The following is a 20,011-nucleotide window of genomic DNA, read 5'->3' as shown; positions in this document are numbered from 1 at the left end:
GTCGGGTACCCTTGAAGTAGCAATATATGACCTCATTGGAATTTGACAGAAGCTGCCCGTAACCTGGAATTTTTTGCTCCAGACCTCTTTCAAGCATGAGGACTGGTTTAAATTCAAATGAGAAGCAGAAATAGATCAGAAGAGACATCTTTTGTGTTCAGTCACAGAGATAAATTGTTTGTTTTTGTTTTAAGAGTTTTACAGTGCTTGCGATACATTAAGGTCATATCAGCGCCAGTAAAAAGGAAGAAAATGGGATAGTAATAAGTTCTAGAATTACATTAAAGCACCCAAGAAAAAGTAAGACAAAGGAGAATTGGATTAAATAGGGAACTGATGTAGATTTCAAGAGCACACTATCGAAGTACTTAGTTTGAGATCACCTAAAAGTCTTATCCAGTCACAAGCACAGGTCCCCACTAAGAGGAATACATTCAAATATTTACAAATCATATATAACATGTAAACAAAACATAATACATTACATAACAGAGAGATGATTTACAGGGAAAAAAATATCATCTCCCAAAACTAACTATACATTTGACTGTTTCCTCTCACTAGGGGTATCCGGTCAGGACAAAACCAAGTAATCTCATTCCAAGACAAAGACAGAAAGCTAGTTGGAAAACAGATGGCACAGTAAGTACCTCTCTGCCCACTATGGGAGGTCAGGAACCCCACCCAGTCAGAGATAAATTAATGGAGAGCTTTCGCTGTAGAGAAAAACAGCCGAAGCTGTGATGTTGGTTGACCTTGCAAGCAGAAGACACTGCAACAAGGAATGGCAAAAACAACCCCAAATCTCATAATTGAGCTTTGCTCTCATAATTTAATTCTTCAAGTTATAAACAAACAGGACAGATAAAGGTAACAATTTGTTTATTATCAAAACAGGTAAACTAGCAATCTATCAAATTCAATCTTAACATCAATATAACAATGGCAAACATAGATCATCAGTTATTTAATTTCAGCTTTACACAATTTACACCTTTTCTGTCAGTAAAAATGTTTGAATCACCAGGCGCTTAAAGAGTGAATTTTTCCAAATGACACTGCTATAAATAATAAATAAAGGTCCCTTTATTCATCTCCGAGGTGACTTGCTCAAGGCCACACAGCACAGCGGGTATTAAACCTGGTACCTCTCGGGGTATGAAGCAAAGAGCATACCGCTGAACCATACCGTCCCACCTATTCATGTTTTAAAATTAAAATAAAACTTAAAAGAGTTGATGTTTACAATCGACAGCACTAATGCTAATGAGTCTGATGTTGATAAGTGATAGTGCTATACTAAAGAGGCTGATGTTTACAAGTGACAGTGCTATACACTGCAGTCCGCAAAACAGCAACACAAACATTTGTGTAATCTATTTGTTATCCTCCTTTAATAAATACATATCCCCTGAAAGAAAGCCCAACTTCCTGTTAAGCTTGGCTAAACTAAGAGTGAGGTTTTTTCCCTCAACTATTATTTGTCGTTTGAGTCATCTTTCCTATGCAACAGGATACGATGATCTACAAGCAGGGAAAGGCCGAGTGAGAATGAAAATAATGAAAAAATATTTGAGATAGTGGAGACCACTACAAATTCCTACCAAAAATACAAGCATCGCTAAAAATCACTGATAGTGATTGTCTTTAAGGGTTTTACGACGTTTGCTACACATCTTGGTCATTTCAGCACCAGTAAACAGGAAAAAAATAGGATAGAACATTCTAGATTTACAACCAAAAGTACTCATTATAAGTAAGAAAAAAGGGAATGGTTCAAATAAGGGACAGTTGTAGATTCCAAGTGCATATTATCAGTGTACTTAGTTTGAGATCACCCGTCTCATCCACACATAAAATAGCACCCCATTAGGAGGAATACACTCCAATGTTTACAAACCATTAATATATTCAAAACAAAAAAAAAGCATAATACATAACAGATGATTTACAAGGGGGGAAAAATCTAATCTCCAAAAAACGAATTCTACACATTTGACTGTTTCCCTCTCAGCAAGGGTCAGGACAAAACCAATGATCCCATTCCAAAACAAAGACAAAAAAAAAAAACATATAGGAGGATAGATGACACAAGTGACCTCCTGGCCACCATGGGAGGTCAAAAGACCCCATCCAGGATTGTAACAATAAATATAACACAACTACACATAACTAAGCCCTCACAAAACAAAACGCCTGCCACAAAGCCCATCCATTGGTCTCCTCACCAAAACATCTCGGAGATGCTAGATAAATCATATCTGCCAGTGGTGAAATTTCAAAAAAAGGAGGAAGATCATTGGGAAAAAAATTTACATACAATTGAAAGATATGACACATCTGCCCCTATTCGATTTTGGAACATTTCACATAAAAAGTCTCTTTGGTAAGAAGACCACTTAAACTTAGCACACATACCAGAAAAGTCTTTTATGGAAGGCTGCATTGTTTTTTTATGTGCATGATGGCAGAAATCACCATGAATATCGAAAAGCCAGCTGATCAGAATGTCTTAGGGGGGAAAAAAGCGTGGAAATCCGCAAATTAGAGGACATTTGGCGGCTTTGTAAATCCAAAGATACAGTGCAACCTCTGGATGACATTCCTGAATAACAACCACTGGATAGTGAGTGACCCTGATTTTATTTTTGCTATGTATGCTACTACTACTAGTAAAAAAAAAATCCCCCAAAATAACGAATATATATCTTAGTAAAACCCCTGTTTAGAGACATTGTTATAACAATAATCGGCACTTGATACCCGAGCATCATCACCTCGTACTCTTAACCAATATAAAAAAAACTTTTTTACTTCTCTCAATGAGATCGCTTTGTTACCAACCAATCAGAACACATGTTTACGACACTGGCAATTGGCGCCAGTTATATAGAACCACAGCAAAAGAAGTTGGAACTCTCAAGGGTCCATTAACCTTCCGCTAGCTACCTGCATGAGGTCAGTGGAGGTTAACTGATATCAGACAATGCCATGTCCATTGGGGGCAATTATGGATATTTATGGTCTTATCTGATATTATTGTGGCTAACACCTAGTTTGCTTTTAATATCACATGACATGGATCAACTAGTTTTAAGTTTGCTCTAAAGGGTTTTACGGCGCTTGTAACACATTTTAGGCATATCAGCGCCAGTAGAAAGGAAGAAAATTGGATCGTAAAAACATTCTAGCTTTTCAATCAAAAGGACTTTAGGAAAAAGTAAGACAAAGGGGAATAGTTAAAATTGGGAACAGATATAGATTCCAAGAGCACACTATCAGTGTACTTATGTAAGTTTGAGACCACCTAAATGTCTCACCTAGACACCCGTAAAAGATCCCACTAAGGGGAACACACTCAAATGTTTACAAATCATATGTTAAAAATAAACAATAACTTCCTAACAGAGAGACGATTTACAAGGAAAAAAATATCATCTCCCCCCAAAAAACATAACTATACATTTGACTGTTTCCCTCCCCGCTAAGGACTCTGGTCAGAGTCAGGACAAAACTAAGTAATCTCATTCCAAGACAAAGACAGAAAGCAATTGGAAAACAGATATAGGGGTGTAGAAGACAGCAAGTACCTCCCTGCCCACTATGGGAGGTCGGGAACCCCACCCAGTGTGTGCCTTCCCATTAGCATTTTTAGGATACCAGGATTCAGAAAGTCCTTATAGCTCTCTTCTACTTCCCGTTAATATACATTGGTAATTCAAACACATACACATTATAAAATTTGTATATATACAGCAAATATGAGAAATGGCATCAATGATGAATGAGGATGAATAATGGCATGACAGATGAAGGAAATGTGCATCAGCTTTTTCTGAATCCTTTCAAGATAGGGTATATATTTTCAAATGCTTCGTAGATCTCTGTTCGAACTTTAGCACCTGTAAAAGAAAAGAAAAAAAATTCTAACCACAATACAAATTATCCTTGATATCAAAGCTCACAGTAGTCAATAAAAAGTGCTTAAAAAAACAAAACATGACAAGTTATGTAATGTCCAATATAATACTTGAGGGTCTGAATAGATCAGTTGGTAGTGTACTCGCTGCGCACATAAAAAGGAACCAAGATCAATTCTGGGTGAAAACAAGACTTTTCTCTGACCCCCCCTGTCCACACAACAGTAATTGGGTAGCTGGGACTGGTGGAAAATACTTTGTAATAGACAAGTGTCCTATCCAAAGGATACCAAGCAATTGCTATTGTTTCATCTAAACCAGAATAAACTCTGACTCAACAGGCCTAATGGCTCTGAAGGACAACTAATATAATACTATTCTTTTTACGCCCTCTGCCATGCCACCGTTAGATATCATCACCTAGGCATTCCATGAAGGAATATAGATAATCCATCATACTAGATGTCTGACGTCACAGGAATCGCCAATGGTGTCCAAAGTTTAATGCCTTCCATAATAAAAATATTCCTTTTCTCTCCTGAAAAGCTTCATCAACCATTCATTTTCCTTCCAAACCTCAGATTGAAATATACAGAAGATTATTTCTGAACATTTTGACCTAAGTTTTGGTGCCAAGCAAGAGACAATTTAGGCAAATTCCCTGTCACTATTTTGTATTAATTAACAGTCATTCATCAAAAAGGAAATTGGGCTTACAAACTTAAAACACAAGGATGAAAAATGAAACATTATAAAATATTGGTATATATAAGGTTATAGAGCAAAATAGTAAATAACATGGATTTATTAATACAAACTTGGGTAGTGTTGGACCCACCTGTCAATACAACTTTTCCAGATACAAAAATAAGGAGGACAATTCTGGGTTTGACCATTCGGTAAATCAGACCAGGAAACAACTCGGGTTCATAACTGAAGAAAAATAAAAATAAATAAAAGATGTTATAAATGGATGAAAAAGAATGAAAAAAAAAGGGGGCGGGGGGAACAAAACATCAATGCACATTGATGTTATTAATCTAAACTGTGCTTAGGAGAGATAATATGGTAATTCTTTTTTATTTTTTAACAAGATTTTCATATCCCTGGCGGATCCGATTTGTTCTATCTGTGCCTAAAAGAAAAAAAAAAATTTAAAACATAAGAATAATGAATTATCAAAAAAAAAACGCCTCTATAATACAAATCACAATCATTAGCTTCTCACCTTGAAAACTGCTGGTGTGTAAGAACAAGACCTTCAAGTCTGATAGGGAATTTTACGTCACAGCTGCCCACCATGTTTTGAATCTTGAAATCCAAGAATTTTGCCTAAAAAGTACAAATAGCATCAATTTTTATGAGTAGAAATGATTGTATGTCAATATTTAAAAAAACTTTCAGCAAAAATGTTGGCACAAACTAAAAAAACAACAAGAATTATATTGAATACTATTTTGAGTGGCTTCTTTTTGTTCTTAAAGCTGTACGCGCTTACGATACATGTAGGTCATAACAGTGCTGTGTAAAAAATGAATAAAATGATATCAAATTCTAGATTTACAAGTAAAAGTACTAAAAAAAAAGAGATTTTGAGTGGAAATTGGGAAGCAATTGTGAAAACGAGTGTGTATGAAATGGTCATCCCAGTAGAAAGCATAACTGGAGAGTATCTCGCGTATGACATTTTAGTATAGATGGAGAATGGAGCATTTTTGTATTACTAAACATACTACACTTCATACAAAAACTCAAAGAGAGAAGTTGAAAAAAATTTTGTTTAAAAAACCAATTCAAATTTCTAAACAGAATTATAATCTTCAATATCAGAAGTCTGAAAATGGGCAAGAAAAATATAATTTTGTTTCGTGAATACTCACAGGAAATCCTAGTTTCTGAACAATTCTGGCATACTTCCTGGCTGCAAGCTTGGCCTGCTCTTCACTGTGATTAAAAAGAGTGGACAGGTTATGGAAGAAACTGGTTAAAAACTGAAGCGAAGATATAAAATCTCACTTTGCACCTTTGGTGAAAGTTAATGGGGATCAATTTGCCTGAAAGATACACAAGTGAAGCCAGTTTGCCTGAAAAAGACGCTTATTTAATTTTTTTTTGCGATCTGTGACTTGCCGTATTAGTACAAACCTCACCAGAGTGAAAAATGAAATTCATTCTATGACCCTAAACGTGTATTTTTGAAAGAAAATAAAAAAAAAAAAAACTGCCCCCCCCCCCCCCCAAAAAAAACCCCAGTATTTTGTCCACATGATTGAAAACAAAAAGAGCCAAAATTGTGCGGATGCAAAATACAAAATTTACATTAAAGCTAACACCAAGCCCAAATCAAAACAAATGATCTTCGTCATTCGAATACTTATTTGCAGCAATCTCCAGTAATTACAGTCTTATCTGGTTTATGGAGATACCAAGATAAGTGATCACTTAAAAATAGTATAAGGCTCAAAAATTACAATTGGAAACACCCCAAAGAAGTGATCACGAGACCCCGACCATGTTAGTTGCTTTGATGCCAGTGTTGGTACAGGTAATAATAGCGATGATGACTACTAATATTACTATCAATATAATTCTACTAAATACTACCACTACTACTGTTTTGTTTTGTTTGTTTTTAAGGGTTTTACGGCGCTTGCAACATATTAAGGTCATATCAGTGCCAGTAAAAGGAAGAAAATGGGATAGTAAAAAGTTCTAGAATTACAATTAAAGCACCCAAGAAAAGGTAAGACAGAGAGGAATTTAGTTCAAATAGGAAACAGATGTAGATTCCAAAAGCACACTATCAGTGTACTTAGTTTGAGATAACCTAAATGTCTCATCCTGACACAAGCACAGGTCCCCACTAAAAGGAATACAGTCAAATGTTTACAAATCATATATAATATGTAAATAAAACATAATACAATGCAAAACAGAGAGATGATTTACAAGAAAAAAAATATCATCTCCCAAAACTAACCATACATCTGACTGTTTCCCTCCCTGCTAAGTTATCCGGCCAGAGCCAGGACAAAACCAAGTAATCTAATCCCAACACAAAGACAGAAAGCATGTTGGAAAGAAGATACAGGGGGATAGAAGACACAGTAAATGCCTCCCTGCCCACTTTGGGAGGTAAGGAACCCCACCCAGTGCTACTACTACTACTACGAATATAATTCTACTATATACTACCACTACCAAAGTAACTTCTATTATACTACTACTACTATAATTTCTGCTATACTACTTCTACTACTACTTTTGGTTCAAATATGGGAAATAACCACCTATTTATTTATGACAGAAAAATGACACAAGTGTATAATTGTCACCTTTGAAAGAAAAAAAAATTAAAACACACAAGTCTGGTGCACTGCTATTTTCAAGTATTAAAAGTTAATGTTCTAGTGTTGCAATAATGCTAAAGCCAGCAAAAGAGTCAAAATGTCGGCAGGCAGAATTTCTGGCACATGTCTACGAACTTTCACCCACTTTGAAACTACAACATTATTGAGCAATTAGTCCTCGCCGACGTGCCTATGAGAGCATACGATGCAAAAGAAAGTAGTAAGTCTATTAGTTAAAGGGAAAGCATAAATTTGTGAATGACACTGGAATGATGATCATTGCCAAATTTTAATGGAAGTTGGACATGGAAGAACATTTTCTGTCTGATTTTTTTTTTTGTTTGTTTGTTGCTTTAGGTCTCTTCCAACACAATTGAGGTTATATGAGAGACCGCTGAAACAAAAAAACAAGCAATCTAACAAAAATAGTACAAATGTAAATCAAAATCATAACCTAAAGATATCATAAGCTAAATTATAAATAACCAAGAACAAACAGGCAGAAGATTTACAGAAAAAAAAATATCCCCTGTCAAAAATACAATCACAAACCAAAGAAGCAGGATAGGCTAGTAAAGAGAAGAAGAAACGACATCACTATCGGATCGTACACCCATGCGAACATCATAGGTATATGATTCAAGGGTGATGCTCCCATCCAACCACCCGCTCTCTGATTTAGCCTAAATGGTGTCAAATTATTCAATTGAATATTTACCTCCACAGTGATGTTGAAATGGAAGCAATTACTTGGAGAAAAAACAAAACAATAAAAAATCAGAACCCCAGCCATAATTTTCTCATGTCATAGTGCGCCACTGGGACCCCCCCTCCCCCCCCTTTGGGAGTTTATGCCACTATGTTTTTCAAATAATAGAACTTATTGGCCATACAAATTCCACTGTTACCGTAAAAATAAGTGTCATTTAAGAGAGTTATGGCCCTTTGAAAAAAGTGAGTTGTGTCCCCTTGCAAAAAAGAGACAACATTTCTTTCAAAGGCTCTGGAGGCTACAATATTAATTCAAATATATGCAAATTGGGTATCAAACTGAAGGAAATTGAATATACTATCAAACTATGTGCACAAGCTTTCAATTTGTAAATATTATATAGATTCACAGAAAGTTGAAACAATTTGTCAGTAATCTCATGAAGTGTCATATCTAAAGTTATGGGCTATTTCAGTGTTTTACACAAAAATTATTTTAAATATGGCCAAAAACAGCATGTTCATTAAAAATGTAGCACTGAAGAAAGCTATGGCCCAAGCCTCAACAACAACCTTCACATTTCTACGTCACAGGAAAAACTAAAAGTGTACGCAACCCTTAAATTTTTCTCCACTTTGTGGGATGCCAAATTCATCATAATTTTCATTCTTTTTAAACATGGTATTGATGTCCAGTTGTCACATTTAAAAGTAAGTTGAAGGTGTGGTAAAAACAATAGATATATCATGAAAAAAGACTAATTTGTTCACAACCCAAGTGAAGCATCATTACCGAAGACTTTTGAACGAAATCGCATTGTTATATTATGAAGAATAATTGATACTCAAAAGGGATTCTTGATTCAAGATGCAGTAAGTACATAAAAACAATATCCTTATGTGTTTTGCAAACATGCCTTACTCCTTAACAGTTTGCACTGCTCACCAATTTATTACATATCCTCATCATCAGTAGCAAAATCCTCTTCGTCCTCTGAAGTGTCGTCAAGGAAATCGCTGTCAAAGCTATCACTACCATCCTCGGCATATGTATCTTCGTCAGTACTGGTGCAGCTTTCTTCATACACAATTTCCTGCAACTCATCTGGAATGAAAGCATCTTTGAACCACTGTACTTCCAATTCATTTGCAGAATTTCTCTGCCAACCGTTATCCTCTGGTTTTGGAATGCTAGGATTCTGGCACACTGCATTCCTCCAAATGAGAGTTTGAAAGTTGGCTCTTGATATGTGCAGTGACAATACTTGACTACAAGGAGGCATCTGACACAGATCAATTCCACCACTGCATGAGATGGTACCTTTCTTTCCTTTGAAACGCTGGCGAACTATGTCATACCTCACTTTGTTGACACTTGTGCATGAGGTTTTGCCATACAGCTTGCACACAAATGACTCTAACATGAGACAGTCATTACTCGAAACAGCTGCTGATGTTCCAAATCTGGAGAACAGAATTCTAAGATCTTCCTCCTTTTGAAGAAATTTTAGAGCTTTCAGCTTTCCTTGCCCAGCAAAGTAACTTGTTGTGTCACAGCCTGTGAATGCATGGACACCAAGTAATGCATCACACATCTGTTTAGACAAAGTCTTTGCTATCTGAGAGACATTGATTTGTCGCCTGTTGTTGCCACAGCCAGTATCAAAAATCAGGGTCTTTCCAATTGTCTCTGAGAATGAAAGGAGAAGTAAGAAGACATCCGTGTCTGGTGATCTGACAACAATTGTTTTACAGTTTGGTTGGGCGGAAGCATATTGACAGTGCAGTATAACTCGTGTGTCTGCCTCTTCCTGTGATGAGTAGAGATCTAGACAAGGTACAGCTGTGGTAAATTCATCCGTGTCACTGTAAAGTAAGGTGCATCTCTCTTCACAGACAAAGAAGATTTCCCTGTTTCTCAGTTTCTTTGCATATTCGTTACTTTCCCATTCCTTGAGGAGAAACCTGATAAGGGATCTTTTGTTATCAACGCAGCTGAGAAATGATTTCCAACGTCTGGGCACTGTTGTTGCAGATCCTCTTAACAAGTATGCATTATCTTCAGAAGATCCTCTCCTCAATCTCTCACAACCTTTGATTGAATCTTCTATGTAAGTATCAGTCACAAAGTGTACACAAGCTGCTTGTGGTAAGGAGGAAAATGTAAGTTTGGATACTTCACCAAATGTATTTGGGATTGCTGACAGAGTTTGTAACAGTGCATTGCCATCAACAATGTAAACGGTGTTTTTTTTTTTTTGCACAATCCTCGAACATTAATGAATTGTCAGGCGTGAGCTTGTGCAACAGAGTTGCTTTGTTGGTCTTCAGAGGTAAACCATCTGATGAAGCCAGCGACCATGGAGTAGGTGTTAGAGGATATTGAAGAACTTTTTGAAGATCAACACTGTGCTCTTGGGACAAAACAAGAAGCTGGCCAAATAAATTTCTTTGTGCCTTGATTTTGACCACGTTCATGTCTTTTTTCACTGTTACCACTTTCCTCAATGATGCAAATGTCTTGGTCTTGTTCCTTTCTAATGGCTTGTGAAATTCTACAGTCTTTTCCTTCAGTCTGTTTTCAACAAAACTTTCAAACAATCTTTTTCCTGTTTTTTCCACGGCTAGCAGGTCATCCTCTTGCACTTTCATTCCTGAAGCTAGACTGACCAGACCATCTTCAACTTCAAAGGGATTGATAAATGCTGAAAATGCCCGGAGGATCTTTTGCACTCGCTTTTCACTTTGTCTTTTTTCTGCAAGGTTCAATTCTTTGTGGGTGTCTATATCCATACAGTTGTTGTTGCCGATCATTCTTTGGGTTGCTGATACATATTCTGCTCGATTGAGTCTTGTTACACTCCAACGGTAATAGCTTGGAAGACTCTTGCTGAACCCAACAATACCTCCTTTTGTCTTTGCATGTTTGTTTATTGTTTGTTCAATGGTCATATCAACTGCTATTCTTCCAGCAGGCGTCCTTGATCTGGAGACACTAAATCCATTATCTTGTAACATTTCTTCTGCCCCTGGGTGGGAATGAATCAGGTTGGCTAGTGACACAAAATATACACTGAGATACTTGGCATAATTGTGGTGATTCATGGTAAAAAGCAGTGGGCACAGTTCTTTTAAACAAGATATATGAAGAAGAAAGTTGTTTGTCTTTGTAGCTCGCAGAAACTGGAGGAGAAGCCAAACTCTGTCCATGTATTGGATCCAGTATTGTGCAGTTTTTCCGTACTTTCCTGAGCAGACACTCTCTTTGGAGGCTTCATACTGGGAAAATAACTCAGCATACACAGTTGACTGGAGAATTTTATTTGCTGTATGGCTTGAAATTCCTTCGGTGAATTCCTTTATGTAAGACATGAGGTCTTTACTGAGTTTTGAATCCGTGTCATGCTCAAATTTTGCAAGCAGAAGCCTCTCTAGAGTCTCCAAAACAGACACATGCACTCGTATAGCCCTGTTGTAGTTCTTTCCACTCATAACCCTATCCATAGAACCATGTGCACATAGCCCTGCTTCAGTCACAATTTCTTCAAAACCAGATCCACTTTGGAGCTTTCCCAGGGCACCAAGATATGACATTATGGTGTGAAAAACACCCAGGTGAATAATGACTGTTTTGTAAAGCTGTGGGTTTTGCCAGACAATATCGTAAGCTTTCTTTGCTACAGCAAGGTCAAATGTTACAAATGTATATGGCTGACCAAGCTCTTGTGTTGCCTCCAAAGATAGTTGTAGCACCTTCTGTACTGTAGCTGCTTCAGTTATGGGAGCATTGATGACAGGCATAATTCAACAATTGAAGGCATGTTGGTTTCATTTTCATTTTGGGGGTTTGGAGTTGTTGATGAAAGCCAACCTTTCCAGCCAGGGAAACGTTCTCCGTCTGAATTCAACTTCATCCTACAGAACACCCACAGAAAATTATCTTGGTGCAGCTGTCTTTCTTGATTGTTTTCTACTGTTGTTGTGGAAACAGTCAGAGAAGGTTCTGCTCTTCCAGTTGCAAAGCAAGGCTGAATTTGGATGGGTTTGAAAGTTGCTGACCTTTTCTTTGTTTTTCCAGTCATGACATTTTGTTGCTCTATTTTTCTTTCCAAGTTTCCTTCTTTTATTTCTTGGATCATGATGCCATGAGTAGAGTGTGTGGTGCCAGACCCATCAGTGGTCTCCTCTGTGAGATCGAAATTATCCCAGCAAAAATGGGTGATTTTTGGATGTGCCAATGCGGCAGAAGGAAGATTTGTTTCCATCATTTTCTTCACTTCAGATAGGGGGGTCCATTGGACCCCATGCATTAGAAATAGGGGTTATTGTATTTATTGCTTTTTTACAGTCAGGGGGTCCATTGGACCCCAAAATTATGAAATAGGAATAATTACTGATGGTGTGAAATAGGGTTAAGTCTAAAAATCACAAAATTACGCTTACACCAAAGGATACACTTTCAGAAATATGTGTTATATGCCCATTAATCATGCCTGAATTGTGCTAGTACAAAATTCCTCTTGTTTATTTATCACAGAAAGGAAGCAAATACACTGTAATATATATATTTTTCATATTATAGAGAAAATGGCTATCAAAGATTTAAAAACCCTATATAGCTTTGTAAAATATTTTATGATATGAGGCAAAAAATGAGAAATGACAATAAAATTCCACTATTTATTGCATTTGAAGCAATTTTAGGGTGATAAACAATCATTTTATGCACAAAAATGAGTTCACGAAAAATTGCACCCGATGACCTTTCAAGGCCATATCTCCTGTAAATGATACTTGAAAAAACTGTAACACCCGGATTAATTTGTGTTATATGTCCCTGAAGCATGCCTGAATTGTGCTAGTGCAAAATCCCTCTTGTTTATTCATCCTGAAGGGAAACAAGTACACTGTAATAGATTTTTTTTTTAAATTATAGAGAAAATGGCTATCAAAGATTTAAAAACGCTATATGGCTTTGTAAAATATTTTATGATATGAGGCAAAAAATGAGAAATTACAATAAAATTCCATTATTGATTGTATGTGAAACAATTTTAAGGTGATAAACAACCATTTTATGCACAAAAACGATTTCACAAAAAATTGCACCTAATGACCTTTCAAGGGCCGTAACTCTCGTAAATGACACTTGAAAAAACGGTAACATCAGGATTAATACTCAAGATATATTGCTGTTTCAGAAAAACCATGTGGCGAAAACTCCCCCAGGGGGGGGAGGGTTTCGCCCACTGGCCCATGCACTATCATGTGAATTGGGCAGTATCATAATTATGAGAATAAAAAGTAAATGGAATTATTTTTAAAAAAATGAAAAATTGATTCAAAATATATCATAAGGTCCTAAAAAAAAAAGATCAATACAAATTACCTTTTAGCTCCTGTGCAGACCATTTTCCCTGAACTGAATATAAGAGCTGTTGTACGGGGCTCTCTGATTCTCATGATGACAGCAGCAAAACGTTTTGGATTGTATTCGGCATTCCTTGCTCTGAGGGCAATGGTCTTCAAATCAAGCTGGCATACCAAATTAACTGTACAAACAATGTTTCTGAAAGATTTAAACAGATAAAGCATTCGTTGTGTGAGCCCCATTAGTTATAACGTCTTACTGATGTAAAACTTGACCTGTGGACAATGAACCATAGCCCAACACTTCAATATAAATTTATTTCATTAAGCTTTAACCCCCCCCCCCCCTCTCTCTTTCACAAACTCTCATTCACTGGTGATTCTAATCTCGGAGCCAGTGCAATTAAATAAAAAGGATCATTCTTGAGCCCCCCCCCCCCCCCTCTCCGACTCTTCCACACTGCCAAACTAGGGTGATGTTCAAATCACTGCCACTAAATGGCAATAATAAAAAAACATTCAATGTTTAACAAATCAGTCAACTGTTTTTCAATTTTACATTTGTGATCTATCAGTACTTACTGCAACTGTGGTTTGATTCCAGAACCTTCAGCTGGTGTGGCTGGTGAAAAGGGAGTGGCAGGTCCACCCATTGGGTTTGGTGTAGCAGGATGCCAGCTGGCATTGGATGGAGGATGAACTGGATTGAATCCCATGCCAGGAGACAACAAGGGGCTCTGAAAATTGAAAAGAAAAAAACAATCAAACAAATTTAAACTGTACATTTTATAAGAAACATTCATGTAATTACAATTCAAAACACTGTTATCCTCTATACAAATTGGTATAAAAAGAACTATACTATGGGGGAATAAATCAAAGGTATCAAAATTTTATGTTACACATAGTTACAAGGCATATGAAAAATTAACTATAAAGGAACACATTCCACAAGACAGAGATTAAAAGTGTAACCAGTCTTTTACTCATAAGTAGTAACAATCCCCCCCCGCCCCCCCCCCCCCCTCTGGTATTATTAATAGTCCCATGTGTGATTTTGCAGAAAAGTGTTTAGATTTAGATTCCAGAAACTTCAGCTCGGGTGAAATTAATGAATAAAAATATTATAAGATTATCAACACTTGGCTTCACCGCAATAAATTAAATAAATATTGCAACTCTATTCGTAACCTTTAAAATATAAATGCTGCCCCAGGAAGATTATTTGACGTATAAGTCATGAGTCACAGTCGCAGTGAAGCATTGATTGAAATTTAAGAAAAAGTTGACATGTTGAAAGTGGTGTTTTTACCTTGGCCTTCGTAAATGGATAGTATTGCCTGACACTTCCCTAAAAATCACATCACACTTGACAACGATCCATGAAAGAAAGTGAAAAGTGAGTGTTCGTTAGTATTAGTAGTGCTCAAGTAAACACTGTTCACTTTCCTAAGATGGTCGTCATCTTGTATTATATTTTGGTCAGTGTCAGGCTATGAGTTTAACAAGGCTGGGTCTAACCCCATGCCCTGGTAAATGTGATAGTGCCAAATCTTATACACTCAGTTATCCAAAACATGGAACTTTTCAATATCAAAATGAATGAATACAAACTAACCTGAACTTGCTGAGGTTGTGGGGTCAATCCAGTTGAGAAGGAGGGAAACTGATTATTGTCCATGGTAGGCTGTGGTCAAATCCAATGGCTTGTGTCTCAATGATAATTATTAACAAGGTTTCTTGCAACTACTTAGTCTATTACATAATAAACTGCTTTGTCTACCTGGAATCAAAGAAAAGAATGACAGATGATCATTTTCACAGATTAAAAAATTTCAGCAAGAGTGAAGGGGGCGCAGTATGTTTAATTTTGGCAGCCAGTGACGAACCCTCTTTTCTACCCGTTTCAATCAGTAGTCAGCTTATCGAGAGGCTGTCCAGTTTGGGGGGGGGGGGGAATTCCCAGTCAGTCACTGATTTTTTTTGCAATGATAAATTTTGAGTTGAATGAAATGAAGTTGAGTAAGTAGAAGATCATCTCATCATAATCATAAATTTGGAACCGTTATCCTAGATCTAAAAGTAAGGCATCATATTAAATGGTTTTTAAAGGCCTATGTATATATTAATTTTTACCTTTGAAAAAATATCAAACTACCTTGACTTGTCAGTAGTCAAAATAAATAGTATAGCCCCAGTAGAGTCAGAGTGTGAGTGTGAGCGAGTGTGGTGAGAGTGTGGGGATCGCTCCAGTTTATTCTCACTCATTTGAATCTGAACTTGAACCGAGGTCTAAGTATATATTCTACCAAAAGAAAAATGTTATTTTTTGAAGAATTACCATAGAAATACAGATTAGAAATTGTTTCTACTCTTCCTCTTCGCTCGCATCAGCAGATTATTGGAGTACCTAAAATCCTTGTTTCTTTTTCGTTGATTCGTTTTGGTGTCGGACCAAGTGTTGCCAGGTGCATTTGAAAAAATCCTACCAACTTCATACCAGAAATTCGCCAAAATCCGCCAACTTTATCCTACTTCACTAGCGACTGTTGCCCAAAATCCACCATTTGTTATATAACACTTATAATCAACAATAGTGTATTGTCTCAGAATAAAAATTAAAAACTAAACGCTACTCACCATTTATTATTGTTTCCTTTTTAAAGGCATGAAGATTCGGAATTCGAATTTGTTCGAGCGGGAGTTAACTGTCGGATATTGTTTTCATCTTCGGTTAATCTGAATTAGGCTGTGTAATAATATAGATCTTTGACCGCAGAGAAAAGTATAAAGAAAAGCAAAGAGAATTACATTGTGAGTTCATTGACCTGGAGAAAGCATACGATAGGGTACCAAGAGAAGAAATGTGGTTCTGTCTAAGAGCAAAGGGTGTAACAGAGAAATTTATCAAGGTTATCCAAGATATGTACAAAAGAAACAAAACAGTGGTAAGGACAGCTGTTGGCTCAACTGATCCATTTAATGTTAGAGTTAGATTACACCAGGGATATGCTCTCAGTCCACTGCTGTTTGCAATAGTAATGGATGTTCTAACAGAACCCATTCGGCGAGAGGCACCATGGAACATGATGTATGCGGGTGACGTAGTACTTTTGAATGATACAAAAGCTGAGGTGGAAAGGGAACTGGAGGGTTGGAGACGGGTGTCGGAAAGGAGGGATTAAGGGTAAGCAGAGTATTTGTGCATTGGGCAATAGAGAGCAGGACCACCAATAAAGATAGCGGAAAAGGATATATGCCATAGGCAAACCAATTCAAATACTTAGGAACAACAATACAAGGAGATGGGGGCAGTGAGATGGAGGTTTAAAAGAGGATACAGGCAGGCTGGAATAATTGGAGGAAGTAACTGGAGTTATGTGTGACAAACTAATTTCTGCAAATTGAAGGGGAAAATATATACAACAGTTGTAAGACCAGCAATGTTATATGAACTAGAGACAGCAACCACAACAAAGAAACACGATAAAGAAGTTGAGGTGGCAGAAATGAGGATGTTGAGATGGTCACTTGGCTGGACAAGACAAGATAAAGTGGGAAATGAACGAATTAGAAGGTTGACTGAAGTGAAAAATGTGCCAATAAAGATGAGAGAAGATTGATTGAAATTGTTCGGACATGTAAAGAGGCGAGAGAGGGAGTACGTGGGAAGGAAAGTATTGGACTTACAATTAGAGGAAAGAGGGACACCCAAAGATTAGATGATTGGATAAGGTGATGGACGATATGAAAGAACTGGGCCTGGAGGAAGATGATGTTCTGAATTGAGATGCATGGAGATGTGGCATTCATTATGATATGGTAACCTGCAAAATGCGGGATAAGCTGAAAGAAGAAGAAGAAGAATATAGATCTAGGCCAACGGTACACTCACAATAGGTGCTCCTAAAAGTCACTGTAGGAGGAAAAAATAAGAAATAATTAGACTTGATTGCTATAATTTTACTTTTTAAAAAGGGTATACAAATCATCAAAAATTCGCCATTCGCCATGCCATTTTCGCCACGCGATGATAAAAATCTGTCAATTTGGCGGAAAATCCGCAAGCCTGGCAACACTGGTCGGACCGGAAATAGAAGATGAACGTCAAAAGTTTTGAAGTTGTTCTAAATAGAACTAAATCTATTTTTCGTCTTTGTAGTTTGGTTCATTTTTTGTTCTTTTGAGAGTGAGAAAATATATAAAAATTAAAAGACCAAATAAGTGATTATGAAAAAAAGAAGAATACTGTGAAACATAATTTGCTCAATTATATAGTCTTGGCTAATAGTATTATATTTATTCTTTACACACTATATCCCCTAAGATTTGCGAAGGACCAATCAGCCAAATCGACACATTTGCTTTCCCGTGAAAGATGAAGCTGAAAACGAAAGTTGAAATTATCTGAAAAAGTGTCACGATGTCTACTTATGAAGAAATTTAATTCTTCTTGACTTAGCTTGTTTTGAAAAAAAAAAAAAATCTACGATCAGAATGAATGATTCACGTGGCAAAAAGCGCATTTCAGAGAATGCTCTTACCCCAGAAACCAAAGCAAAAAAAATTAAAAACGGCTCATCGTCGTCCACAACAATTTCAGGTAAATTAAAGGCTGCGGTTATTCAGAGTCGACTCTGAATAACTGTCTACGGTTATTCAGAGTCGACTCTGAATAACTGTCTACGGTTATTCAGAGTCGGGGAGTCCACTCTGAATAACTGTAGACAGTTGACTCTGAATAACTGTTTACAGTTATTCAGAGTCGAGGAGTCGACTCTGAATAACTGTAGACAGTTAAGAGTGATGAACTTCAAGTTACCAACCACACGGTTTTTCTGTTTTTTTTTTCTTCTCTCCCACCTCTGTTTAACCCTACGGGAAAAAATCGTTTTACTTTTTGGTATTTTCTTGTCTCTTCTGTCATGGCAGTTTTTTGCATCGATGATTTGCATTGCGGCCGCAAAATTTGCAATTTTTTGCAAATTGTCGAGATTTTGCAAAAAAAAAAAAAAAAAAAAAAAATTAAAAATATAGTGGGGACCCGTGATGATAATCTTCCGCGGATTTCTGGGATTTTAGGATTTGTTCATAAATGTTCCGTTGTTTTTTGTCATGTCAAACATTTTCTGCTCAGTGGTAGATCAGGGGAAAAAAAACAATAATATGCCTTCTATCATTTTTTTGACACCTCTGCTCAGTTGCATGAATTTTGGTGACACTCCTTTATTTATGACGTTAGTCTGGACACGCTGGCGCCAAATGTCAAAGGCAGCACAAGACACATGGTGGCCATGAATGAGAAGATGATCGAAAGGGAAGGGGATGGAGCAAATGGGTGTAAATATTTGTGTACTTTTTAGCTGTAACATGATAATACATTCATTTGACGATTTTATAAGGTTTATAAGCGTGTCTTTTTTTTTCTTCTTCCTTTTTAAGTTTTGTTTTGTTTTTGTTTGATTGTTTTGAATATGTTAATAGAATTCATTACAACTTGTGTCTAATTATAAAACAATTTTAAAAAAAATCAATTCATTAATTCTCTCTTCTCTCTCTCTCTCTCTCTCTCTCTCTCTCTCTCTCTCTCTCTCTCTCTCTCTCTCTCTCTCTCTCTCTCTCTCTCTCTCTCTCTCTCTCTCTCTCAGCCACCCTTCTATCTTCATATTATGTTTATAGATATCATTTGGTAATAGAGAGATAATAAGTTAGGCTGATCGATTTAAGAAATGATTGTTTATAAGCTAATTTAAATTTGCTTTGTTGATGGAATATGTTTTGCAATTGATTAAAGATTCTTATTTATAAGCGACTGAAGTTGAAAAATCGCCAAGTTTTAAGAATTTGGCACTAAAATTGCCAAAGTCACAAAATAACCGTAGTAAACTGGTATCAAATTGAAAGAAACTCATCTCGCAAGAACTCAACTCGATAATTCGATAGGCTACTCGGCTCTAAATATCTGTACACATGGTTATCCAGGGTCGACTCTGAATAACCATCTACAGTTATCCAGAGTCGACTCTGAATAACTGCCTACAGTTATCCAGAGTCGACTCTGAATAACCACTTCGAAATTAAATGTGGATCTTGGATAGCTCTCTACTAGCCACTAGATAGTAGGCTCTAGTGTGTAAGTGTAAGTATTGTCAGGGCTCGGTCTCATCATCATATTGTTTTTGAATATTAGGCTAGGCTAGTCTGGTTTCATTCTCTAGATAGGTGCAGATTAACCATTGGAAAAACGAAGCGCTGGAGTTATTGGGCATTGGTTAAAGTTAAAGTTTGTGTAAACTTAAAAGTTAAAGTTAAAGTCTAAAGGAGATAGATCCCTGTCGCCATCATGCTTTGTTTTTCACAGAGACCTTGGCCTTGACTAAATAGCAGTTCTGGAGTCGAGGGTGGGGGAAGGCATGACATGGCAGAGAAACTTACCAAAATGAGATTGAGAGAGAGAGAGAGATCTTGGGGGGGGGGGGGGGGGGGGGAGGTTGACTCTCTTCTTCTTTATCAATCTAACACTAACACAGTGGCATTGGTATCGGATTTAAGATAAACGGAAGAATTTTTGTCTTGTTCTTCTCTCTTTAAAAAATTTTTTTTTTATAATCTTTCTTTATCTACCACAAACATATCATCGGGAAAGGTAAGATTATTTTT

The 20,011-nt window shown here is 36.8% G+C and overlaps 2 protein-coding genes across 2 annotated transcripts in view; one reads left to right on the top strand and one right to left on the bottom strand.

The window, feature by feature from the left end:
- Positions 1 to 865: 865 nt before the first annotated feature.
- On the bottom strand, positions 866 to 15,032 carry LOC144963140 (uncharacterized; the record flags this gene model as incomplete). Its single annotated transcript, XM_078896832.1, is given in 7 exon segments — positions 866 to 3,902; positions 4,759 to 4,853; positions 5,149 to 5,252; positions 5,801 to 5,864; positions 13,371 to 13,550; positions 13,934 to 14,088; positions 14,970 to 15,032. Coding segments are annotated over 7 exon segments (738 nt in total). The 3' UTR covers positions 866 to 3,825.
- Positions 15,033 to 17,708: 2,676 nt separating this feature from the next.
- LOC144963139 (ribonucleases P/MRP protein subunit POP1-like) overlaps positions 17,709 to 20,011 on the top strand; it is a 31,701-nt gene continuing 29,398 nt past the window's right edge. Inside the window, exon 1 of the mRNA XM_078896831.1 lies at positions 17,709 to 17,954. Within this exon, the coding sequence (XP_078752957.1) occupies positions 17,849 to 17,954 (106 nt within the window). The 5' untranslated portion in view covers positions 17,709 to 17,848. The remainder of the gene's footprint in view (positions 17,955 to 20,011) is intronic.

The sequence above is a fragment of the Berghia stephanieae genome, chromosome 1, assembly GCF_034508935.2.
Source record: "Berghia stephanieae isolate SIO BIC M18660-M18661 chromosome 1, UCSD_Bste_1.3, whole genome shotgun sequence".
In the NCBI taxonomy this organism is placed as follows: Eukaryota; Metazoa; Mollusca; class Gastropoda; order Nudibranchia; family Aeolidiidae; genus Berghia; species Berghia stephanieae.
Note: the sequence above shows the minus strand (reverse complement) of the source record. Positions and strands in the feature narration are given on the sequence as shown.